The sequence below is a fragment of the Talpa occidentalis genome, unplaced genomic scaffold (assembly GCF_014898055.3).
Source record: "Talpa occidentalis isolate TD23 unplaced genomic scaffold, MPIMG_talOcc4v2.1 talOcc4.9, whole genome shotgun sequence".
NCBI lineage: Eukaryota > Metazoa > Chordata > Mammalia > Eulipotyphla > Talpidae > Talpa > Talpa occidentalis.
Window position 1 is genome coordinate 32,069,573 of NW_023605305.1, and position 26,515 is coordinate 32,096,087.

At 36.0% G+C, this 26,515-nt stretch overlaps 2 protein-coding genes across 8 annotated transcripts in view; one reads left to right on the top strand and one right to left on the bottom strand.

The window, feature by feature from the left end:
- The window catches only part of EPS15 (epidermal growth factor receptor pathway substrate 15), a 123,498-nt gene continuing 96,983 nt past the window's right edge, over positions 1-26,515 (bottom strand). For 2 of the 4 annotated variants that reach the window (XM_037500322.2, XM_054691504.1), the window contains exons 22-25: positions 17,504-17,580; positions 7,816-7,978; positions 5,459-5,649; positions 1-3,190 (exon numbers count right to left, since the gene is read on the bottom strand). In XM_037500322.2, the coding sequence (XP_037356219.1) occupies positions 3,044-3,190; positions 5,459-5,649; positions 7,816-7,978; positions 17,504-17,580 (578 nt within the window). In that variant the 3' untranslated portion in view covers positions 1-3,043. Of the gene's footprint in view, positions 3,191-5,458; positions 5,650-7,815; positions 7,979-17,503; positions 17,581-19,825; positions 20,170-26,515 lie in introns of those variants that run through there. The other 2 variants (XM_037500320.2, XM_037500321.2) reach the window with 2 other exon arrangements.
- Positions 9,574-16,354, top strand: LOC119236487 (uncharacterized). Of its 4 annotated transcripts, none has more exons than XM_054691506.1 (2): positions 9,574-13,617; positions 13,849-16,354. In XM_054691506.1, the coding sequence occupies exon 2, from the start codon at positions 13,931-13,933 to the stop codon at positions 15,032-15,034; it is 1,104 nt and encodes a 367-aa protein (XP_054547481.1). In that variant the 5' UTR covers positions 9,574-13,617; positions 13,849-13,930; the 3' UTR covers positions 15,035-16,354. The 4 variants fall into 4 exon arrangements, with proteins under 4 accessions (XP_054547481.1, XP_054547482.1, XP_054547483.1 ...); XM_054691507.1 differs by having other exon boundaries at positions 9,574-10,503; positions 13,434-16,354; XM_054691508.1 differs by having other exon boundaries at positions 9,574-10,503; positions 13,466-16,354.

Consider the following 26,515-nt stretch of genomic DNA (forward strand, 5'->3'; position numbering starts at 1 on the left):
CAAGGTTGGCCATCTATATATTTATCATTTATGGTAAAAACTATTAACAGCTAACAATGGCTGAATGTTTTCACGTGTCAGAAGCCATTCTAAATCCTAGTAAGCATTAAATGGATTACTCTATCTGTGATACATCTTCACTGGTTTCTCACTGTTAACAGAAATAGAGAGTAATGGTTAAACCCTGGTGCTAGCACAGGGTTCAAATTCTAGCTCTGCCACTTAGCTGCACTCTGGCCAACTTAGCTAAGTTACCTCTTCTGTACAATGGAAATAATAGTACCAACATATTATAGGGTTACTGTTGCTGTGAGGATTAAATGACCTAATACATGGAAAGGATTAAGGATCCTGCCTGGAGCTTAATACATATTGTTATTTATCAGTCACATTCCTACTATTTTTTATAAGCAAATTTGTTTCACACAAAAGAGATAAAACAAGATAAACAAAACAAGGTAAGCCCAGGCATTCAATCCCAGAATTATATGAAGGTTTATACCACAGTGCCCTCCCGGAGTCCATGTCACAAATCCTCATTCAGCAAATATACACAAAGCCACCTATGTTTCAGGCACTATGCATACACAGTTCCTATCTTACACAAAAACAGGACATAATAAACTAAAAGTAGTATTTATTTGAGCATTTATTATTCCAATCCAGAATTTTAACCTGTGCTAATTGTAGACCTGCCCTCTATCCTTAAACACAGCATGGGCATAAGAGAGAGCCATGCAAAACTCCATTTCAAATAGGAGGTATGCTAGAATGCTTTATTATGCTTGAAGTTTACTGTTCTCAAAATTACAGGCTACAATTCAGAATCTTGAAACAAGAGAAAATTCTATAGACAGCCCAAACAAACCTGATTAAGTCTTAGAAGATGGTTAAAACTTTGTAAGTAGTGCTACTTAGCTCTCAGGAATACTACTTACGCGTTCTTTTAAAGCACAGGCTTTGGAGCCAGACTCAACAAAGTAAAATATAATCACAAACAACTCTAAGCCATTCATCCTACACAAGTGAGCATGGAGATATAGTTAGATATATATATATTTATATAATATATACATACTTTAATTTTATATTGGTCCACTGAGTATACATATTTTAACAAAAGATAGTAATGTAATCCAGTTAAACATACATAAGATTAGGGTACACTTATTACATTGAAAGTTGTTGGTGTTTATAAGTTACAGATATTTAATATTTTCCAGAGTGTTTTTTTAATTAAAAAAATTTTTAAAAGCTTTTCCAACATCTGTTAATTTTCCCAGTGCAAAAGAAGGTTGTTCAAGTCAACTTACCTTTTTTCCTGATGTGTAAGGGGAAGAAGAAACCCAAAACCACTACCTATCACAATTCCCAACACTTTCTTCTCTATCAACTTTTGTAGTATATCCTTAGGTCACTAGACTAGTTTATCAAAATTAAATCTTTTGATTATGATTCAGCCCTTGCTTCATAAGTATGACTTTTATGCCAAAATGTTTCAATTTATAAAAGTAGAAAAAAGTTAGCAGTGCACGAAAGTGGCTTAAGTTTGTTTTAAACTGTAGCTGTCCAATTGTGCATGGAGAGAAAAAAAAGCACCATTTCAAGAAGAAATGAATTGGATATTTTGAAATTTATTCATAGGTTAGGCAATAAATTACTCTAACACAGATCAAAACCACCTCAACTTGATGACCAAGGAGACTTTTAATTTGTTTTTAGGTGCATTTTTCTTTATCTTGATATTCAGTATATTATCTAACTCAGTAAGTGATGTTAAAAAAAATTAAGATTACTCTACAATTTACAGCCTCCTTCATATTCTATTTCAAATTCAGCTTGTCTGCGAGGTCCATTTTACAAGAGATGGGCTTTTAACACATGGACAGCTTTGATTATTTGGTTGTCTCTTTGCTCCCAAATGAAAACACAAGAATTTTTTTTGCTAGTCTGCCAATTTTACAGGTGGAAAACATGAAGAGAATAAACTATTCTGACCATGAAGATGGACAAAAAGCAATAATATGATTTAATACATGTCACTTTTTCATTTGTATTCAGTGAGTTTTTACATTTCAAGTAATTGAGCATTCATTAAAGGAAACAAAAATACATACAAAAAATTAAAGTACCTTCCAGTTCTAGCTTGCTAAAGTTTCTTCTGCAAAAGTACAGAAAGAAATAAAGAGGGCAGTGCCATGGCAAAAGCAGAATGGTGGCCAAATTAGGAGTTTTGCTTACATTACACTCAAGGGTATGTCTTAAGTGGTAAATTTTCTCCACTGTCTAGCACTTAAAATTATGGAGAGGTATCTATTTACCTAAAGTTCTTTAAATTCAGAGAAAAACATTTTTTAATATGTTTCACGCATGAGGCTTTAATGTTTTTATTTAGGAAAAAAAATGAGTCTGAAACTATAATGGTTCAACCTAAAAGCATCCCTTTTTCAATAGTGGAGTTAATGCAAAATATTTATGCAAAATATTTTTCTTTCTTTATCAGCAAACTAAAAAGTATTTTTATTGTGAGGAAATAAAAACATGCACTTTAAATTAGCCAATTTGTACTATCATAAAATAGTATATTCTTTCCTTTCCCCATCCTCAATCACTCAAATCAGGGGAGAATACTGCAAACTTTAAGAACACCACTAGCTATCACCAGAATAACTATAGAACAAGAGTAGCACAGGGGTGAAACTATTTTTGATACTCCAGAAGGCAGAAGCTTGAATGTTCTAGCTTTACAAGTAAAAGTAGCATAGGCAGGCAAGAGCTCACAGTAAATGCACACCAGAAGAGGGACCTACAGGAAGTTGACTGGGTTACTGCTTTTACAGGGGCGGGGAAAGACAAATCTGAAATGGAGTTTAAAAAAAAAAAAAAAAACCCAAAAAAACCAAAAAAAGACAAACTTTTGTCACATTTACAGGAATCTCAAACCTTTTGTATTCCCATGCTCATAGGTAGTTTTGAAACACACTGTAAATAGCTTCAGTAATCAGGAAGAATATTGTAGGGTTGACAACGACAGGAGAATTCTTCATGCTTCTGATATCTCAGATTTGCTGAGTGCAATAGCCAGTTCTAAGTCTTCTTGCTCTTGCTGACTCAGTCGGGCAAGCCGCTGCTCTTCCTCTCTCTCACTTTCCCTCTTGGCCCACTCTATCATATCTTCTTCAGAGGGATACTGCACATAAAAGACAAATGAATGAATGAATAAAACAAATTTTTAAAAAAGGGAAAAACAGTTTTACAAAAGGGCACTAATACTTGTTTAATCTGAAGGACTCTAGGAACAGTCTTGTTACTTATATTTTTATTCTTAGTTTTACCAGTCATATTAAATTGTGGTTTAAATTTAAAAAGTACTGCTGTATATACAAAGGAAATCTATAAAAATACATGTTAAAAGCATAATTTAAAAAACACAGAAACACTTAAGATGAATTATATATAAAAACAGAAGAGGGTTAATAAGACTTTTACAAAATGTTTACTGATGCAAAAACATTTATTAGTTCAACTTTAATGAGAATCTTTACATTATAAATCATTTTCAGCTTAATCCCACTGCAGATTTCCTACCTTATTCTAGTTCTTCAGGCACAGAAAAACTATGAAGCAAAAAATATGCCATTTTCTAAACATAGAAGCACTAGGTATATGAAAGAAGATGTAGACAAAGTATATTTTTAATATATTATAAAGATTTTGGCAGGCTCTGAGAACGTTTTGACCCAGTCTAAATAAAACTTTAACACTGGTAATTATTAGGTTAGGGAAATATTTTTATCCACCCCACACAGAAACCTTGGCAGATACTAAATAATAAAGTTCTACTTGGCTTCAATTTCTGTCATATAGAAGAATACTATAAAAGGATGAAATAAAAAGCTTTTGAAAATAATCTTTTCCACAGAGAATTAGAGGGTCTTTGAAACTTATAGTACTGAAAAATCTTTCATAATGAAAAAAGGAAAACATTTTTGTTATGAGCTGCTTTGTATTATACTATGTTGAGATTTCATAGTTTGAAATAGGCAAAATGACTTAACTATTGTTCAGGACTCACTGCAACCAGGTTTTGACTTGCAGAAACCATTTTTAAGATATTAACTGCCACAAACTCTCAAAAGGTTATTTTATTACAGTTATTATATTAAGAGGATTATAATCTCCTAAGAAGAATTCTCCACTTGAAACAACTCAAATTCCATCTAATAAAAGTTAAGTCAGTATAATTTTGAGACTATTTTCCAACATTCAAAATATTGACACTTATTTTCCTTCACATCCAGAGGTCATGGAACCGAGTACAATTTCAAAAGCTGATACTCAGTCTAATCTATCTGTCATAGTAGCATGTAAACTCCTGCCTACCTCCTTTCTATCTAGAAATGGCTGCAGGGGTAAAGTGAATGGTTGAGTGACCCAATGTTATAATGAAGGAGAGACTAGGCCAACTCTGGTCAGGGTTACCTTGCCTCTGGATTTGCTATTTCCAAAATGTTTGCAAGGGCTTACACAGAAGAAAATCCCTTTGTTAGAGAACAGACAGTGATAATGAAGGGCATTTTGCCTGAAAAAAAAAAAAAAAAATCTGGGAAAATGAATTTTGTTAGCTACACTAAGAATTCTATAAAAAAGAAAAACAACACCTTGTTTTTCTCTGAATAATAATGGAATATATGTCAATGCTCTTTATCCCTCCCGAGTAGGGCTGCTGTAGTAGGTTGCCCCATTTCTAAGATCTTTAAAACCAAGCCTATGCCATTTCACAGCATCCTCCCATTGTCTTTACTGGTCTGCCTACCGTAGTCAGCGCTGAGAGAATGCAGAGTAAACAGAGGTGGCTAGTGAATTAGAGTCCTCCAAATAATTAAAGATTTTTAGTTCATGACAACATATTTACTTTATAAAACTGACCTTCACATTTATAAAGTGCTACTATATAAAACCAGAGTTTTACTTTCTATTCAAAGAATTCCTGTTGCTATCTTTTCACATAATAGTTACTGACTAGTCTCCAGAAATCACTGCAACTTGATACACAATCACACATACAGTTACAAGTACAGAAGCTCATCACTGGCAGTATTCAGTCAATGAGCTAGCAGCAAACGACACTCATATATAACCACCCAAAAAACAGTAACTGTCTGGATTTTTTTTTTTAAATATGGTTTAAAAAACCAAGAGAAGGGTTTATAAAACAACTTGTATATATCTCAAGAACTAAGACTACTTAAAATCATTTGTGCAATGGAATCATTACAGAACCATCAAAACAGAACCAGAGGTTTGAGTTGGGGGAAGAATGAAGATCATTTTCACTATGTAGGTAAATTTAGTTGAAATGATGCAAAATTGGCAGACTCCAAAGTAACTTTGAAAGCTCTTCAAATTGTAAATGGAAAGATTTCCCCCAAACAGCCCATTCATTCACAGTACTTACAGCACTGAAGTTAGCAAAATTGCTTGGGTCAGCCTCTTTATTTGTAGTGGTAGTAGTAGAAGAAGAAGTGAATGAATCGCAAAACATATCAGGATCTTTTTCTTTGGGACTATCACTGCCTGAGAAAGGCTGAAATGGATCATTCAGTTTAAAGGGATCAGAAGAATCCAATTTGTTGATGGGTCTTTTCCCTGGATCAAAATCATTACAATTAACTCAACCAGCAAATATGATTGCAAACACAAACACACAAGAACATGAATACAGGGACTATTAAAGATCTGGGGATGGGGATGAGTACCTGAAACATTCTTAATATGGTCTTAAATGACCACACCAACTATCTGTCCTCAAATTTATCACACACAACCTCTCAAATGTATTCTCGAATACATTTAGCTTTATGTAGCTAAATGAAAAAAGTAGCAAAGAAGAAGGGGATAGGCCAAGAATCATATTTTTGTTCAGAGAGTAAATAAACATTTTTTCCCCGAAGCAGCATGTTCCCAACAAGAAAGTAAAAGATATAACAGGAAGAGAATGACAGAATACCGACAAAAATGATCTCTGCTGTTACAACCTTAACCTGATTCTTAATATTCATCCACTAGCAGCAGTAAGTGCAAATGACCTTTGAGAAATGCCAAAATTCTTCAGATTTTTTTTTTTTGATACCTACACATGTGAGAGCATGAAGTGAAAAATTACCTTGGCCTACCCCACATACTTTTTGCCATCTATGGTATTAAAATTGAAGAATAAAGAGAATGTTTTGAAGACCAGGGCCAAAATCTTTGTGGTTGCTGACAAACTAATTTTTCACCAAACAATAGCATACTGTTGAAAAATTAATGCATCACCATTTTCAAACAAGTTGTCTGATTTTAAAGTTTGTCTTAAACTTAGTACTTCTTGAAGAAAAGTTAAGAACAGGTGTTAAATATCTTAAAATATATTTTTCCTAAAATGTATTAAGCAGGTAATAGCAATTCCAATAACAGATTTTTCTATCATCACAGCAGCTTACAAGATTTTCTTATCTCAGATCTCAACCAATCCTTCCAACAACCCTGTGAAGTAGGCAAAATTAGAATTACTGTTACCATCTAACACCTGGACATCTGGGGCTCAGACTTATGAAATTACACACTCAGGATCACACAGCTAGCCAGAGCATATCCAAGACTAGAACCCAGTGGTCAGTGCTCTCTCCAACAAACCACCTTTCTTTCCCTGATCTTTCAATAGTAAAATACACTAACATTTGCTGAAGAGGCTTAGCTTTCATTAAAACACTAATATATTATTTTAATCAGGATTTTAAAAATAACCTATGAGCATTATCATACAGGTGTAAAACTTAAAGCGAACTCTTTTTTTTAATATATTATAAAAACTTTATCTTTTAACAATGTATGACATAAGCTACTTTCCTCCTATAAGATAGAACTCCCTTGTTTATGTGATTTTTCAACAGATAACTGAGTACTAACAATTATACATACAATTCTTTAAATAAAAGGAGAAAAAATCATCTTCCCAAGAAATACCATCGAAAGACAGGTTATTAGGAAAAGGTAAGAATAATAATTTATAAACACTGGGGCTACCGGAGCTGAAAATTTACTAAGAATGATATGTGACCAAAACAAATACTAGATGTGTGTCCTCATTTAGCAGCCAAACACTACAACTACTTGGGGAATTACATTTTTAGTCACTTCTCATGAACTTTACCTTCATTAAAAACAAAATAAAAGCAATAAAAATATTAAGAACTTGTCCCTGGATCAAAACAGTCACTTTTACAAAATAAAGGAGTCTCTTGTTAAGTGAGGTAAAACCCTATTTTCCTTCAAGAAAAACAATCCTTTCCTTTAAACCTCAATATTGCTAAATTCTAGATACTAAAGGTCATATACCGTTGTGGTAAAGGATCTAAGGAAGACTTCTTATTTAGCAGGAAGGGGACTTTAAATTAATCTTACAGAAATCAATTAAAACACTGAAGTGCAGTAATATGCTGTTGTTCATATGGCAACCAATGAGCGTCCAAAAAGCAAGAGATTTCCATCAATTCTTTCCTTTTTTCATTAACTATCTCTCTAACATGGTTTTTTAAAAATTAACTCTGGCCAGAAAAGTATTTCATGATCATTACACATGTTAGCCTCTTAGGGTAAGTCTATAATTCTGTACTGAGATAAAAAAAAAAAATGACAGCAGCAGGCTTCTACCATGTTTTTTGACCCATTTCATTCAAGGTGCCCTTTATGTAAGTCTATAAATGAGGCTCAAACATTATTCAAAAAGAAAAAGCATATAATTGATTTAGGAAAAGGCATCAACTCTCATACCAGGTGGTGGTGGGCAGGGTCTCGTTGGAGTTCCAATCTTCGGTGGCAGTGCTGGGGGTACATCTTCACTTTTGACTGATGTTTCCTCAAGCACATTTTTTGTAATGACCACATTGCTGACAGAGCTTGATGTGGCTGAACTAAAAGGATCTTCATTGTTGACCTTTGAGAAGAAATGTTTATACATCACTATATATATTACACCAATCAAGCAAAACAGGGTCATGAAGAATTTGGAAGAATAATCTTAGGTATTATGCAGCTTTTATTTATTTCAGTTCTGACAGCACTGACATGTTAACTTTTCCATTCAGGGTCAAAAAGGAGAAATTTTAAAAAAAGTTCTAAATGAGTAGTGATTAAAAATATCACCACTTAATAAGAGCAATAGCCAAACATACCAAAACAAACCAATTCTGGATGAAATGTTTGTAAAGCTTTAGGCAACACAAAAATAAAAAAAAAAAATTTTTAAAGGTACTGTATGTCCTTCCACAAATGCATATCTGATTCAGAATGATAACCACCACCACCCCACTGCCCTGAAAAACCAACTCTACATTTCCCAGTACACATAAAGGAAAAACTTATAAGTAATGCCCCCCTCCCCAACTCAAATAGCACCTTGAAAAACATTAAAGGCAACTTGAAACGTCAATGTTTAAAGCAAACTAATCCTATAGAATGGTCTTAATATGGGTCTGAAGACCCTGACTTTCTAATACATGGAATAATAAAGGATTCACTTTTTTTAATATTTTATTTTATATAATTCTTACCTCATTTTTCATCTTTGTACAATGCATGCATTTTCATTTTGGTTATATCCCCCATACAATTGCACCCCCCCTTATTCTGACTCTAGTTCTTCCTCTCCCTGCCCCGCCCTAACCCCCCCCACCAGTATGTCTCTGGTTTATAGTTTCTTGTTGATTTTGATTATTACTTTGCATTGATTAGTCTTTTTCCTGGTCTCTTATTTAGGTTTTCTAAATTCCTGCTATGAGTGAGACCATCTGGTATTTTTCTTTTTCTTTCTGACTTATTTCTCTGAGCATGATCCCTTCTAGCTCCACCCATGTTGCTGCAAACTGCATGTGTTTATCTTTTTTGATTGCTGAGTAATATTCCATGGTGTATATGTACCACATCTTCTTGACCCAGTCATCTATTTTTGGGCATTTGGGTTGTTTCCATAGCTTAGCTATTGTAAATAGTGCTGCTATAAACACAGGGATGCAGGTTCCCTTTGGAATTAATGTTTCTGTGTCCTTTGGGTAAATACCTAGGAGTGGAATTGCTGGATCATATGGAAGCTCTATGTTTAGTAGGTCAAGAAATCTTCACATAGCTCTCCATAGTGGTTGGACCCCTTTGCACTCCCACCAGCAGTGCAGGAGAGTTCCTTTTTCTCCACACCCTTGCCAACATTTGTTGTTGCTAGTTTTTTTAATATGTGCCATTCTCACTTGTGTAAGATGGTATCTCATTGTAGTTTTGATTTGCATTTCCCTCATTACAAGTGATGTTGAACATTTTTTCATATGCCTGTTGGCCATTTGCATTTCCTCTTCAGAGAAGTTTCTTTTTAGCTCTTCTGCCCATTTTTTCACTGGATTATTTTCTTTGTTTTTGTTGAGTCTCATCAGCTCTTTGTAGATTTTTGTGATCAGTCCTTTATCATTAGTGTTGTGCGCAAAAATGTTCTGCTAGTCGGTAGGGTTTCTCTTTTGCTGCAGGAGGCCTTGATGTCCCAGCCAGATAAGACACTGGCAAGCAGTGAAGCCCAAAGGGCCTCACACCGTGGGGCCGAAGCCAAAGGGCCTCACACCGTGGGGCTGAAGATTCCTTGTGCCTCACACCGTGAGGTTGAAGATGTAACATTCCTTCACTTTCTGTTCTTGGTCATAAATAAGAAAAAATTTCCCAAAAAAGTACATTAGGCACTATATTATATGCATCAGTATATTGCAAATAAACGGCATGGAAAATTAGAAACTAATTATTAAACAATTTGGCCTACTTGACAATGGAAGACAACTTATTGAATATGCCTGACAAGCATTACAATACAATAATCATAGCAGGTCCTTCTATTTTGTTTTCTCTTGAAGTTTCTTGGGAAAGTTTTTAATATGAAGCTATTTGAGTTAAGGAATTTCTAGGTAGAAAAAGTTCTGATAGCTGAACTGCAGCTGGTCTCCAGCTGAAGGTCATGTGAATAGAATAGTCCTTTGATGCTTAGGCTTTAGCTGATAGGGATGCACTGGCGGTTATTCACTGTTTTAAATAATTGTCTGAATGAAAAAATAAGTAGCTTTAATGTTAGGTTTGGTTTATTATCTGTTAACCTTGAAAGCTGCCGTCTAGCTGAGACCTGTAGGGGCCAGTAGTCTATGGGAAACATAATATACTAATTGTTTATGCTTTACACATGATAATGTATTTTCTTATTATTATTACTAATAATGAATAAATAAAGACCTGCTGAGTCTCTCGGCAGAGGATACTAGCACCTCACCAAGTGTCAGTGTCTCCTCATTCTACTTCATCCCCTTCCCCTCAGCCCTTAAGTTTTCAGTTCTTTCGTTTTCGCCTAGGCCGTCTCATCCTTTCAGGAACCCCTGACAAGACGTTTTGCTGGAGGCTGGTCCCCGGCAAGTGGCGCCCGGAGCAGGGACTTGAAAGGTAAGATTTCTTTCCCGTGCGGGGATGGCTAGGATCTGCTCCATAGGGTAGGGCGCATACCCGCCTGTAGAGAAAGCAGGTTTGAGGGGAGCAGTAAGTCAGAACCGTAATAAGGCGAGTGAGTGTCTTATTACGTGATAAGGCGAGTGAGTGTCTTATCGTTGAGAAGCATTGGGCCATATTGAGTCTAAGGAAAGAGGACTCTTTATTGATCTAAGTATACTTGTTAAGAGAGGCCTTAAGACCTCTCATGCGCAATTGGCTAGTTTCCTAAATTTTGTTGAGATGTGTTGTTCTTGATTTCTAAAATGACAGAAGAAAATTATGGCTGTCTGCATGCCTAAAGGACATCAAAGAGGACTCAACTGACAGCCCCGTATTAACAAAACAGTATTAGAGAAAGTGATCAGGATTCTTGGGATAGTGAAATTGTTTTTCAAAAGCCAAAACTTGATTCTAGAGCTAGTACTGACCTCTTTGCAGAGGCATCGGCTCCCAATTATGAGACCATTCCAAAATCCAGCCCAAATTTCCAGCCCCGACTTGGCTAAAATTGTTGAGATAAAAATAAAAACTCAAAAACAAGTAAGAGATAATGTGTCATAATCTTAAATGAAAGAAAAAATGCTCCAATCTTTTCCTGTTAATTATTTGGGGAGGAGGCTAGGTTCCCCCTGGTGGAGTTTTGCCGTTGTTTCTTTTAAAATAAATAAATAAATAAGGCATTTCTAAATAATAGTATTCAAAGTTCATTCACAATTGGTAAAGTGATAGAAAATGGTTAAATATGACTATGTAAGATTATATGACTATAATATGACTAAAAGGTTTTTATTAAAATAATATAAACCCACTGCAATGGGCTGGTGGGGGCTGCCCTTGATCTCAACAAGCAGCTGCCTGGACTTTTTCTCCAGTGTTGGGATCACTGGCAGGTCTCTACTGTCTTCCTGCTGTGGGGGACTAAACTTTTCTATTGTCCACCTTAAAAAAACTATTTTGGTTCATTGTACAAAAATAGTTCTATTTCCCTGTGTTTCTCTGATTTTAAAGTCTAAATTGTCTTAGGCAAAAACTGTTGAGTTACTTTTGACTTGCTAACAAGCTACACAAAATACTTATTGGTTGAATAAAGCTTTTAAATTTACTTATTGGACCTGTGAAAAGTTAAGTTTCTTGTTAAAACTAATTAACCTGGTAAAATATAAAGTGGTAATACAGACATTTTTGAGCAAAATTCTAAACCTCAGTATCTTCACACATATTGGTAAAATAACTATGTCTTAAATATATACACATGGCCAAAATTTTAAATGTATATCAAGAAATCTCTGTGTCTGTTTGTGTCTGCTTTTGTGTTTTTGTTTTGTTTTGTTTTTTACCTCCGGAGGACTAATCATAAACGGCGCCTATATAAGTTCTCATAAAAACAAATTTTAAGATCATGAGCAAAAATTTTTGATATACAAGAACTAGTTCAAGTTTTATCATAAAATTCAAAGCATATATGCATTAAAGTTATGTTAAATATTAACAATTTACTGTTTAAATGTATCTTTAAAGTGTTTTTCTTTTCTTGACTAAAAAAGTGTGTGTGTGTGTGTATATATATATATACTTACATATGTAAATTTTTTGTCATATTAACATTATCAAGTGAAACTAAGCTATACTGTTTTTAAGTCAATTTTAAAAAACTGCAATGTTTAAAGTAGTATTTTGGGGTGACAAACACACAAAGCACCTCCTTGTGTTCTGGATTACTAAAAAGAAACCACTATCATGATTTGTTAAAAGTTTTAGTAATGTCTATTTTAAAAAAAAAAAAAAAAGCAATTAAGGAATTGTTAGACACCGTGCTGATGTTACTTGCATAGCAGGGCATAATTAGCCTAACACCTGGCCCACAAAAGCCACGCCCTTTACTTTGGTTGGACTGGGATCAGCACAAAATGTGGCAAAAAGTTCTCAAATTTTAAATAAAAATAATGGACAGGTGTCCGGGACTTCTCAACCTTATGTTATTCCTTCCCTTTCTATGACATTATGGGGAAGAGCTGTGTTATCGCAAATAGAAACATTAATTTTCAGCCCTAATAATATAGTTACATCACAAATGTTGCAAATGGGCTTTCACCCTGACCAAGGATTAAAAAAAAAAATCTTTATGGGAGAACAACTCCAATTGAGCCAGTTCCCAGAAGCGCTAAGGCCGGTATGGGGTACGGTCAAAATTTAACCTAGGGGCCATTGCTCAAGTTGCAGCCGACCCAGTCACCTGGAAAGATAATAAACCAGTGTGGGTTGAGCAGTGGCCTCTTACAGAAGAAAAAAATACAGGTTGTAACAAACCTAATACAGGATCAATTAATACAGATCAATTAATTTTAGGACCATGAAATACCCCAATTTTTATTGTTAAAAAAAATCAGGAAAATGGAGACTGTTACAGGATTTAAGAGCAATAAATGTTACTATGCAAGATATGGAATGCTTGCAACCAGGCTTGCCATCACCTGTGGCCATCCCTAAAGATGAACATGTTATTGTTATTGATTTGCAAGATTGCTTTTTTACCATCCCTTTACATCCCCAAGACTGTAAAAGATTTGCATTTAGTGTCCCATCAGTAAATTTTAAAAGGCTGTTTCAATAGGATGAATAGAAAGTTCTCCCTCAGGGCATGAAAAACAGTCCGACTTGATGTCAAAAATTTGTGGATATGGTTTTGTCATCCTTTAGGGATGAGTACCCTTCCATTTACTGTGTTCATTACAGTAAAGGGAATGTCAACAATTAATAGACATTGGGATCCTGACCAACTGGACTCTAAACCTCAAGCTATGTGGAAAAATCTCATTTCTGGAACATGGAAAGGCCCTAATGTGTTATTAACAAATGGGAGAGGCTATGCTTATATCTTTCCACAGAATTCAAATGGCCCAATTTGGATTCCTGACAGACTGATCCGACACCATGTTTCAAAAGCCTTCACCGACACATCGCCCCAAGATGCATAGGTGCAGCCCTCTGGGACCCTATCCACCTCCTCCAAGATGCCATTGCTCCAGATCCCCTGCTGGAAGATCATCATCTTCCCTGCACCACCTTCGGGTTTGTAAGACGTCTTATCATGACAATTGAAATCTGCTCAGAAACCTAACCTCTAATGCTCGACAGCTACTTGTACAGCAAGATGCACACATCATCCTGGATCCCCTCTTTCTCCATCCCACTCCTTGGGGATTTCCCTTGCCCAGTGTGTTCACTAATTATTCTGATTTACTAGGTGACGATTCAGACTCTTTTGTTTTGTTTATAAGCACTAATAACTTTTCTTTTCAGGGATGCATGAATTCTCCTCCTATGTGTTTTACATCTAATCTTGACTATATAAAGTCTCAACTACCTGGCTGCCTACCTATTAATGACAAGTATTTTTAAACAGGATCTCCAAAAGCCTTCCTCCTCCAGACCTAACCGTGATTTATGGGTACTGCTTTTATCTCTCCTTGGTCCTCGCAGCACTAATGAAAACATAGCTCGAGTTTCAGTGTCCTCCACTCTCCCAGCCTGTTCAATTTACAACTCAGATGACTCCCGGAATACTATTGACGGAGATCATGGATTTCCCACTTGGCATACTTGTACGTTTCCCTCTGCAGGACTTCGCTACCAGCCTTACCAGACTAATCTTTCTGTTTATGATTTTTCAGTGCTTGGAGCAGGTACATCCGCCACTAATGTCCCCAAGGACTATAGGTTTCTCCTGCAGGACGCTCTCATCTACAACCGGTCGAATCACTTCATTCCACCTCTGGAACCTGTCACCCGGTGGTATTCAGCGGGATGGATTACTCCCGCCTACATTGTCAACACTTCAAATGGTTCCCGTGCATACCCGGACTTGTTTCACCTCCTTGCCGCCACTTCACCTGTGCGTTTTCGCCGACCTGGACATTCTGTTAATGCTTCCACCGTAGGGGCTTGTGTGGGACCCCCTTATACCCTCCTTGTTGAGGGCCCCAGACTATTAACCATTACTTATCATCACCATGTTTTTCATGTTAATTGTACTGACTGCATTCTCACCAACTGTATTACCTCTGTTGGCTCATTGTCTAAAGCTACTTTTGTTATCTTACATCAACCTCCTTATGTCATGCTCCCTGTAAGCTTACAACAGCCGTGGTATGATGACATTGGACTGTATACTCTTCAGCTTGTGGGACAGGGACTGCGTCGCTCCAAAAGGTTTGTAGCGGCACTTATACTGGGTATTACGGCACTTATTGCTATTATTAGTTCTGTTGCTGTTTCTACTACTACTCTCGTGCAACAAGTTCACACTGCCTCCCATGTTAATGATTTGTCTCGTAACATCACACACGCTTTGATTATCCAAGACCACATTGATAATAAGTTTGAAGCTCGTTTAAATGTTCTTGAGGAATCACTTTTACATATTGGCAATCAAATTCAACACATAAAAACGCATTTGACTACCAAATGTCATTCTGATTACAAATGAATTTGTGTCACTTCACATGTTTATAACTCTTCTTCTGTTTCTTAAAATAATGTCAAAAATCATTTACTGGGTGTTTGAAATAATACAAACATTTCCCTGGACCTTACTGCTCTGCAGAAAAATATTAAGGCAATTAGTTTAGCTCATGCCCCCTCCTCCACACCTGCAGAAGTTGCTGCTTCCTTCCTGGCTTCCTTGCAACATTATACCACTAAGGCCGCCTGGTTCCCATCATTTATTACTTTAGGTGTTGTTTTGCTTGTCACCATAATTATATTGATACTCTTCCCATTGTTTATTAAATTGCTTTTCCGTGCTATCAATCAGACACGTGTTGAGTTGCAAACTATGCAAATGATGGCCAAAAACAAAAAAGGGGGAGGTGCTGCAGGAGGCCTTGATGCCCCAGCCAGATAAGACACTGGCAAGCAGTGAAGCCCAAAGGGCCTCACACCGTGGGGCCGAAGCCAAAGGGCCTCACACCGTGGGGCTGAAGATTCCTTGTGCCTCACACCGTGAGGTTGAAGATGTAACATTCCTTCACTTTCTGTTCTTGGTCATAAATAAGAAAAAATTTCCCAAAAAAGTACATTAGGCACTATATTATATGCATCAGTATATTGCAAATAAACGGCATGGAAAATTAGAAACTAATTATTAAACAATTTGGCCTACTTGACAATGGAAGACAACTTATTGAATATGCCTGACAAGCATTACAATACAATAATCATAGCAGGTCCTTCTATTTTGTTTTCTCTTGAAGTTTCTTGGGAAAGTTTTTAATATGAAGCTATTTGAGTTAAGGAATTTCTAGGTAGAAAAAGTTCTGATAGCTGAACTGCAGCTGGTCTCCAGCTGAAGGTCATGTGAATAGAATAGTCCTTTGATGCTTAGGCTTTAGCTGATAGGGATGCACTGGCGGTTATTCACTGTTTTAAATAATTGTCTGAATGAAAAAATAAGTAGCTTTAATGTTAGGTTTGGTTTATTATCTGTTAACCTTGAAAGCTGCCGTCTAGCTGAGACCTGTAGGGGCCAGTAGTCTATGGGAAACATAATATACTAATTGTTTATGCTTTACACATGATAATGTATTTTCTTATTATTATTACTAATAATGAATAAATAAAGACCTGCTGAGTCTCTCGGCAGAAGATACTAGCACCTCACCAAGTGTCAGTGTCTCCTCATTCTACCTCATCCCCTTCCCCTCAGCCCTTAAGTTTTCAGTTCTTTCGTTTTCGCCTAGGCCGTCTCATCCTTTCAGGAACCCCTGACAAGACGTTTTGCTGGAGGCTGGTCCCCGGCACTCTTTGTTTTTGTTATTGTCTCTTTTGCTGTGCAGAAGCTCTTTAATTTGATGTAGTCCCAGTTGTTTATCTTTGCCTTCACTATCACTGCTTTGGATGATGTGTCTGTAAAGATGTCTTTGATGTGCATATCATGGAATGTTTTGCCTGTATTTCCTTCTATATATTTTATGGTTTCAGGTCTTATGTCTAGTTCTTTAATCCATTTTGAGTTGGTTTTTGTGCATGGTGTGAGGTAGTAGTCGAACTTCATTCTTTTGCATGTAGCGACCCAGTTTTCCCAGCACCATTTACTGAACAAACTTTCTTTGCTCCAGTGCATATTCTTTGCTCCTTTATCAAAGATTAGTTGACCATAAATCTGTGGGTTTATTTCTGGATTTTCTATTTGATAAGTATTCACTTTTCTATTATAAACCAGACTATGAGTTTAGATCTATTTAGCCCAATGATTCCCTACAGTAGCACTATTGATATTTTGGGTTGGATATAATGCTGTGTTGTGGGAGGCTGGACAGTTCATTGTAGAATGTTTAAAAAGCATCCCAGAACCCTATCTACTAGATAAGAATACCCCTCTCCCCATAGTTTGAAAACCAAGTGTCTCTCTAGTCACATGTTTCCATGGGAATTGAGGAGGAGGTATAATGCCCAGGTGAGAACAAATAATATGAACAATAATATATACACTATTTTTTTCTCTCTTGGCCTGAACCAGCTGAGTTACACTGGTGGTGCACATACAGTGCTGGACTATGTATATTTATTATCTTTAATACTGACCCTAAAGTCTCAGAACATAGAATCAAGTAACTAATGCAGAGGATAAAATGAATACTCAGATTTTTTCACCTATGGCCCCAGGCAGTCAACAGGGGAAAGTGTAGTTCAACTGGAAGAAACATGTTTAAAGACAGAGCAGACCCAAGTGAACAGAGCCAACAATAGAAAATTATAATTGCCTGTATTGTCACCACTGTCTTTACATATAGAAATGTCTACTTTAATTATATATTATTTCTATCTGAAATCAACATCTACTGTGATTAATTGAAATCAAGCTGCACTATCTGTGAGAAGTTAGATAACTGAAAGGAAGGATTGCTCCTTGGTGGAAACAGTATATTTTAGCTTCCCATAAATCATGGCAGATTACCTTTGACAATGTGCTGAAGTCAGCAAATCCATCTTCAAATGATTCATTTCCAAAAACAGAAGCAAATGGGTCTGTGGCTAAAGTAAATAAAGAAAATCAATTAAGAGGACATAAAAACATCAGATTTCATGTCCTCCTTTGGTTGGTAACACTCAGATAAAAATTATCTAATTCCAAATATTAACTTCTAAATTTAAGCCTAAGTCCACATAGTTAGCACATTGTATTCCTTTTACATTATGTATTCCTTTTATGATTAACTAAGTCTAGGTAAAATGCTTAAGGCTTTGGAATATGTGTCAAATAATTCCTATGCATTTAAACTATTTCTAATAAAGACATCAAAAAGCAAAAACAATCAGACACCATAAATTTGATGTTCACACTCATCCTTCGAGCCCTTTTTATTTTTATTTCATTTATTTATTTATTTGAAATACACTGCTGAGGGGAGTAGCGAGCAAGACAGGAGAGGTTTGCACTGCCATATGTGTTCAGCTTCCTGGCTGGGGATCAAACTAAGGTCGTAGCGGTGATAGCACTGATATTCAACCCTGAGGCCACTAGAGAGGCCCTATTTTTATTTTTTTAGGAGAACTGAATCAAAGAGATTTTACTCAACTTTTTAGGATGAGGAAAACAAATGATATAAGTGATAAGAAATGCTGTCCTGTACTACTATGTCATACTGTCTTCAGTGTTTTACAAAATGCTCACACAGCAAATATGAAAAATTTCAACATACTTTTATAACTTCTGCTAAAATAAGCAACACTAACAAACACACAAAGTTCTTCTGTCCTAATCTAAAAGTAGAATTACTGAAATGCTAATTTTTGCAATATTATCCCTACATATTTTTATTCTTTTAATGAGATCATTGCCAATACAGACATTCTTTTCCTTAATTTTATTTTTACATTAAGCTAAAATTTGTCATGCAGCTATCAAAAACCTTATAGTAAATTACACAGGTTTGTAGTCCAATTTAGACTCTAGCTTCTTGGAATCAGCCATTCTACTGACTGCTTTCATGAAGTCTTTCAGTACTATAAAATCATGATCAGCATGAATTGCAAATATAGCTGGCAAGTCCTTCTTAATAATAACCCATCCACAAAGGCTGGATAACCTCAGTATCTCTCATTTCCACAGCAAGAAGAGATTTTCTCCTTCTTTGTGGCACTGATTGCACTCTCATTTGTATTACGGTTATCTATGACTGATATGTCACCCTTACTTAATTGCAAGGCTGAAAATGGGGAATAAGGTAATCCAAAAGAAAGAACAATCAAAATGCAAAAAAAGAGAAAGACGCAGTTCCTACCCCTGAGAAGCTCACAGTCTAGTGAGAGAGGTGTTAACAATCTTAAATGAGTTATTAGCAAGAGATGAAAAACCTGTAGTAGAAGTCACCCACTGGGCCGCCCCTGGTGGCGCAGCGGTTGAGCTCAGGGCTGCAAAGCTGCCCACAGCCTCTGCAGCAACTCTTTGATCCCCGGCCACCGGTGAGGGTCCCCAATGGCATGCAGACCTCTCCTGCCTCACCCGCTGCTCCCCTCAGCAGTGTATTTTGCCAGTCTGCCTGTTCTGTTCCCCGCTCTGGTTCTGGTGAATTCTCTCACCTTCCCGCGCTTCTGACTGTACCCAGTGCTTATATAAATTAATAAATAAATCTTAAAAAAAAAAAGTCACTAACTATCTGGGAGCATCAAGAAAAAAGATCAAAGAAGTAATGACTTCAGAGTAAGGCCTTCCACATAAGGACTAGAGTATGCCAAACAGATGGAAGTGGGGGAGAGACAGCTATTCTAGGCAGAAAGAACAATAATTGCAAAAGTAATAATTTAACCACTGTTCCACAGGCATGGAAATCTATCTACCCCATCATATTGATTGCACTTACCAAGTGGACTAATGTTTTCATTTGGAATGAACTGATCTATTATACTTTAAGACAGGTGCCACCTGTTCAGATATAAAGGCTACAATAAAGTCAAATAATTATGGAATTGCTGCTTGATATAGGAAAGTAGAGAGAAAACAAAGGAAAGAATCAAAGGAAGCAGGGAAGAGATTCTCAAGGAAAGTGTAAGACAGAGCAAACAAAGCAGCACAGAAAAATTCTCTTTATTGTTTTTCAACTTCTTCATCTTTGTACAAAGTAGTTATAAAGCAAAAGTGTTTCCACTCACCCATTTAAATGTGTAAAGTGTGCCCTTACCTCCAACAATGAGTATGCCATGGACAAAAACAGAAGAGAAGGAAAACATATTTTTTTTTATGAGAAAGGATATGAAAGAGACTGATGAAAAGAAATGAAATACAATAAAATTCAATTTATGTGTGTTTAATTCTTATTTATTATTTTTGCTTGCTTTGTTACCAAGACAGTCATAGGATAGAGGGAACAATAAAAGGGTAGGTAAAACATAGGAAAATTAGTCCTTTAGGGCAGCAACTCTGAGCCTGAAGATGTAAGAAGTCCAGAGTACAGGACATCCTATAGCTTTAGTTACAGAGAACGCTTTTTACTAACACATATCTGCTGAGTCCCACAGAATCGAGTCCAGCCTTGTCATGCTGTTGTAGCAGGCTTTTCCTTCTTTCTCCTCCCTGTGATACTCCCAGTTTTGTAGCAGTCTGAGCAAGGTATAGACACTCTCCTGATTGGTGAAGGGTGGTGAAGGAAAAAAAAAAGTTGGGTTCATTTACTGAAGGGGCTGAAAAATTTGCTTTATCCTTTTTTTCTGCTGTTGTACCATAGTTTTTACAGGAATCAAAATACATTTGGCAACAGTGCTGAATTAGGGTGGATATGACTGAAATATTGTGAAATGCACATTATGAAATAAATTAATATAAAATGTGAAATTTTATATGAAGAACATGCTACATGAAGCTTTGTACTTTTTTCTATATTTCTGCATCAGAATAAATGACCTATGCAGCATTGATCCAAACACTAGGAAATGTATCTTGGATGAATGACAAGCACTTCTGCTCAAACTGGGGAAATAACAGGATACTGATCACAGGTGACAGGAAGCAGAGGCCTTTCCAGAAACTGAAAGTGTTACCATGGTCAGATCACTTGGGAGACACCCAAGTGTCTCAGCAGCTTCTTTCTTTGATGCACATGAAGAAGGTTTGCATTAAATGCAAATGTGACCTCATTAGTACTTTCTTCTCCCCAAGAGTAAAGGTAATGAATACTTTGGAAACATATGTGAAAGCATAACCCAAAAATTTCTGTAATTCCATTATCAGAAATAACCCTTACCAGTATTTTTAGCATACTTCTTTATCAGTTGTCCTCCCCCAACCCCCGCCCCGTGTGAGAATATAACATGCTGATAGGCTTTTTTGAGAGATGTGAATGATAAAGCTACATTTTAAGAATATCATTTTTTTATTCCCTGACCCTGATTTAATTCACAGCATTTATGAGTACTTGACATGTATTTGTTTATTGCCTATTTTTCCATATTAGCTCTATAGACAATAACTTTGTTTTGTTTATTACTGTCTTCTCAAGACCTAGGACAAAGCTGGCACAAGGAGGCACTCATATTTATTGAAAATACTGAAAGAAAAAGGATGATAGGAATTTGTCTAATTATTAAGGATCCCCCAAAGAGATATATCATTTCTGATCATAACCAGCTGACCAATGGGGAATAAGGGAAAACAGTTTTAAGGCTCACAAATAATTCCCATAGAACAGATGGGTATTAGAGAATTCTGGGGAAAGAAAGCAGCTTTTTCTCCTCCATGATCCATTTACAACCTATAAGAGAGTCAAACTCAAGCTGAGATAAAATCTTCAAGAAATACTCATGAGTAATTTGAGGTGTAGATGTTGGTCATTAACAAATACTCCATTTTCCAAAGCTGGTCTCCAATTTATTCATTCACTCACTGACCCAACCACCCACTCACATTTACTAAGTATTTATTCTTTTCCAAGATAGGTACTAAGGATTTACAGGGCAGTAAGACACAACACCTACCTTCAAAGAATTCATGATTTAACTGAGCAGTATTCATGAACACAACTGCTACACAGTATGTATCAAAGTTCAAAGAGAGCAAAGAAGTAAGCAACAGCTTGGTTTATGTGGGAAGAGGCAAAGAATACTCTCCCTTTTATATCCTTATGATATTATTTAACTTTAAGTATTAGAAAGATTCTGCATTTTCTCATTCAGAAATATTCCATGCCAAACATTTTTCTGGCACCAGAACAAATAAACAAATTTATAATTAAGTAGAAAAAGAACTTTTACAAGTCACAATAAAGTATGTATGTAGAAACTACGTATTCTAAATTTGCTTTCTTTAATTTTCTTTCTTAGTCTGTAATGTGTCTATCTCACAACAGGAACAAATGTTAAAAAGACTTCAGTGTAAGGGAAAGCATTAAAAATACTTAATGTTCTGTTCTCTATAAATTGCTAATTTTAGAGGTAGGAGTAGAGTTAGTTATCATTTAATTTTTAAGAGCAAAAATTTATCCTCATGTTTTAGTTTATTTTGAAAGCTTGTAATTCCCTTATTCTGTGGAACTTATCTTTTTTCTGATTAAACACTAAAAATTTCCTGGTGATAAAGTATAGGGGCTTAGGAACACAAGGAGAGTAAATGTCCTTTGATATGTAATGCCATCTATCTGAGTCTCAGATAGTCTCAGATAGTCTGGTTTCCAGACACTGGGATTTTATGAACAAGCTAACTAAATAAATACATTATGTATAGACAGATACTTACACATATATGCATGCATGCATACATACATACATTCATAATTCAGGGGAAAACATGTTTGGCCAAATTAGCCATAGTAACTAAAAGAAAGTCCATATTTTATTTCACAAACAAGAGGATTGTTTCCAGTAACAGATTGAGTTTGTGACTTAAGGAAAATAACTAATAGCATTTGTTGCAGAAGATAAAAATTCAAGCTTTCAAGTAAAAATCTGAATCTTAGAAAACTGTATCTGCCTTATATGCTTAAGATTACACCAATATTTAAAGAGTCTGATGAGATGGAAGGTGATATTAAATAAATGTGATTTTTAAATAATATGTGTCTAGTATATGTCAACTTCCCTAACGTGTATTAAAAAATTTTAATGGAAATTTAAATTTAAATCAAAGTTAAATGGAATTTTAATGTATGAAACAAGTGGAAATTTTAATTCAGTTCATCTGAAATTCAAATTTGTAATATTTACTCATCACAATGACAATGAAAGCAATGGAGCAATTTTGATTAACACCAAAAAAGCAAGAGATAGAACTTACTCCTTTATTTGGTATGGGTTGCTCTATTTGAAAAACCTAGCTAACCCAAGGAAGTAGTTACGTATATTTTTAAACAAGAATTTTAGGGTCACAGGGAAGTTTAACCTTATTGAGAGACTTGCAGAAAACCACCTAACCTGACAGTACTTTAAAGCACCAGGGCACTCTAATATATTAAAATCTGGCTTGTAACATATGTGATGCATATATTTAATTAAACTGAAGTTTTTAAAAATTCAAAGGCACTTAAAAATATGAAATTAGAATCTGCCAGCTCCCTGAGGAGCTCTCTGGAGCTAATTTAGTGGAAGATAATATGAAAACTGGTCCATAGCATGTCTAAGGTTCCCTCTAGTTCTAACAATGGCAGCTGTATAAGTTTGAGAGAAAAAAAATCTGTGGCATCATTCCAACTTTTATATTTTCAGGGTTTGATGAGAAGATGAGGTAGAGACACTGTAATTAAGTGGGTAATAGCAGACATACAGCAGGGGAGGGGGAGGGAGAGAGATCAAAACAGGGGAGGGAAGAGCACAAGGGACTGTGGTAATGGTTCATGGGTGATGTGATGGTGGGAGATTTATGGAGATAACACCTGAGTGGAGAAATCAAATATTGTACAAAAATGAACAATGATGTAAGAAAATAAAAAAGTGCAAAAAATGTTTTTTTTAATTATTCATCTACTTTATAATGCCATGCCCTGGTCTGGGCTGGCATTATTAGACAGGATTCCAACTGCAGTTAGGAAAGCATGGGTTCTGAAGGCTGCAAACCTTGATTAAATCATTTCTCTGATAGACATGAGGTGGTGGTCTTAGGAAATCATCTCCTTGAGAACCAGCTGCCTCTTGCAAAGTGCACTTGATAATCCTGCCCTGCTCACTTTGTGGTTTGCTGTTAAGCAGGCAGTGCATGTGAGCATGCTTTGTGAGCAAGAAAGTTCTGTGTGAATGGCTGTTAATATAGAAAAAAAATAAGTGTGTAGTAGCATGAGATCTGAAAAAGACACAGACTGGAAAATGTGCATGGCCACAGCTACCATGACCCTGGACAAACTGCTACACCTGAGTGTAATTTTCTTCATCCTTAAAGTGAGAGAGAACAGTATCTGTCTCATATAATCATTGCAAAGATTAAATGAGAAAAATGCAAAACAAAGTTTGGATGACCCGTATGGCTGTTACAAAAATAAAACCAAAAAGAAAAAAAGTAAAAGAAAGTTCAGAGCTCTGATATTTCAGAGTGTGGACTATGCAACTGAGCCCAGACACCACTAATGCACAGCACACTCAACTCTACAAGAGTATCTGGTTCTAAGATTCTTACACAAACCTTGCCATCAAGGGCATCAGCTAGATGGTAGACGAGGAAGATACAGGCTTTCATTGTATTTAAGGATGGTTCAACATGTAAGAATCAATAAATATGCCAAACTAACAGAATAAAGTGGGGGGGGGACTCAATTGATCATCTCAACTGATGCAGACAAAGCATTTGACAAAATTCGATATCCTCAACATTTATCAACATGATAAAAGCACTCAACACACTAGGAAAAGAATAAACATTAACAAAAGGCCATATGTGAAAAGTCAACAGTGAACATCATACTCAATGGTGAGAGCCTGAAAGCTCATCCCAGGAAAGGTAGGGGTACGGAGTGGGATACGGTGGTGGCAGGGCACAGTGGAGGGAAGCTAAGGACAAAGGGGCTTAGAACACCAACCTTTTGTTTGAGCAACAACAAGAAGGCCAGTGTGACTCAGCAGAATGTATAAAAGGAATAAGGACAAGGGATATTGTTAGAAAGATATAATCCATTTTAAGGCTTTTACTGAATATATTCTGGAGGAGAGCTAGTAAGATTTTTTTTGACAGATTAAGAATAGGATCCGAACATTTTTTCATATGCCTGTTGGCCATTTGCATTCCCTCTTTGGAGAAGTGTCTTTTAAGTTCTTCTGCCCATTTCTTGGCTGGATTGTTTATTTTGTTTTTGTTGAGTTGTGTGAGTTCTTTATATACCTTTGTGATCAGTCCCTTATCAGTTGACTGGAGTGCAAAGATTTTTTTCCCAATCAGTGGGGTGTCTCTGTTTTGGTTAATGTCTCTTTTGTTGTGCAGAAGCTTTTCAGCAATCAAAAAAGATAAACTCATGCCATTTGCAGCAACATGGATGGAACTAGAAGGAATTGTGCTCAGTGAAATAAACCAGAAGGAAAAAGAAAAATATCGGATGTTTTCACTTATAGCAGGAATATAGGGGAAGCAAGTAAGACATTAATGTAAAAAATAATAACAGTACAAAACACAACAAAGCAAAAACAGATAATTATAAATCAGAGACATACTGCAGAGGAGGAGGAGGGAGTGTGATCAGAGGAAGGGAGGGAGGAGCACAGGGGACTGGGGTGATGGTGCACTGGTAAAGGAAACTCTATGGGGACTATACCTGAGGGGGTGGGGGGAAGCAAATATTGTTTAAAAATGAACAATGATGTAAAAAATAAAAAAATTAAATTAAAAAACAAACCAAAAAAAATAGGGTCAAAGGAAAAAGAAGAATTCTAAGGTTTTCTCAGAAATGATAAAGATGAAATTGCTATGAATTAAGATGGGGAAAGCTGTAAGAGAAGCCATCCTCTTTGGCTCTGGGGAAGAAGATTAGATGTCTGGTATTAGATATGTTGTGCTAGTTCCATCTATCAGACATACAAGGGGAGATGTTACAGGTGGCTGGATATGAGCTTAGCGTTTAAGAAAAAAGGTATAGCTAGAGATAGAAATCAGTCATGGATAGTAGGTAAAGTCATGAAACCAGTTGAGATCCCTGAAGGAATACAGAGAAGAAAAGAGGTCCAGGGTGTAAGACATAGAGCAGCACAACACAAAGCTGAAAGACTAAGAATCAACAAAAGAAATAAGAAATAAGAGGTCAGTGGAAAACACGAGATCTCATTCTTCAACCTTGTGAAACAGTTTGTCACTCCATGTCTTGATTTTCCTTGACTGTACAATAAACTAAATACCAATTAACTCATGTAGTGGTCTGTGAGAATTAAATGAGACCAAACACTGAAAATGGTAATTAGCACACAGTGCTAAAACTACCCAAGACTCAATAAATGGTATCTATTATTATCATGATTAACTACAATAAATCTTAGCCCCCTCACAGGCTATAGTTACTCATTCCACCACTTTATAGCAAGTGAGTTAGGAAACAGAATTAAAAGAAAAGACCAATAGAGGCATTAGAAATCTTTCATAGTAAGAATGCAATCTAGCACTTAGCCTTAACCTGGCTCTTCCTCTACATCAAAATGTCTGTATTTCCTTCAACATGCCCCGTATATCCTGCCTCCAATCCTTGCCCAGGTTATTCTGTTTTACATACTCTATTCTTTCATGACATACCACAAAAGCCACCTCCTGTTTTGAAATTATTCATGATTTACCCTAAATGGAGGTGGTCTCCCTTTCCTTTCAGTGTTCATAGCTTTGATGAACTCTCACAACACTTACATTTCCTTTATGTGGGGAACGAGAATTAATTATAAATGTCTAAACCTTTCATTTTACTGTTATTTTTTCTAGTCATAGAATATCCTTAGCAACATACTACTTTATCAATTCAATAATGAGAACCTTAGAAAGCACATGTATTTTTAAAAGATGTAATTTAACCACTGTTATTATAAA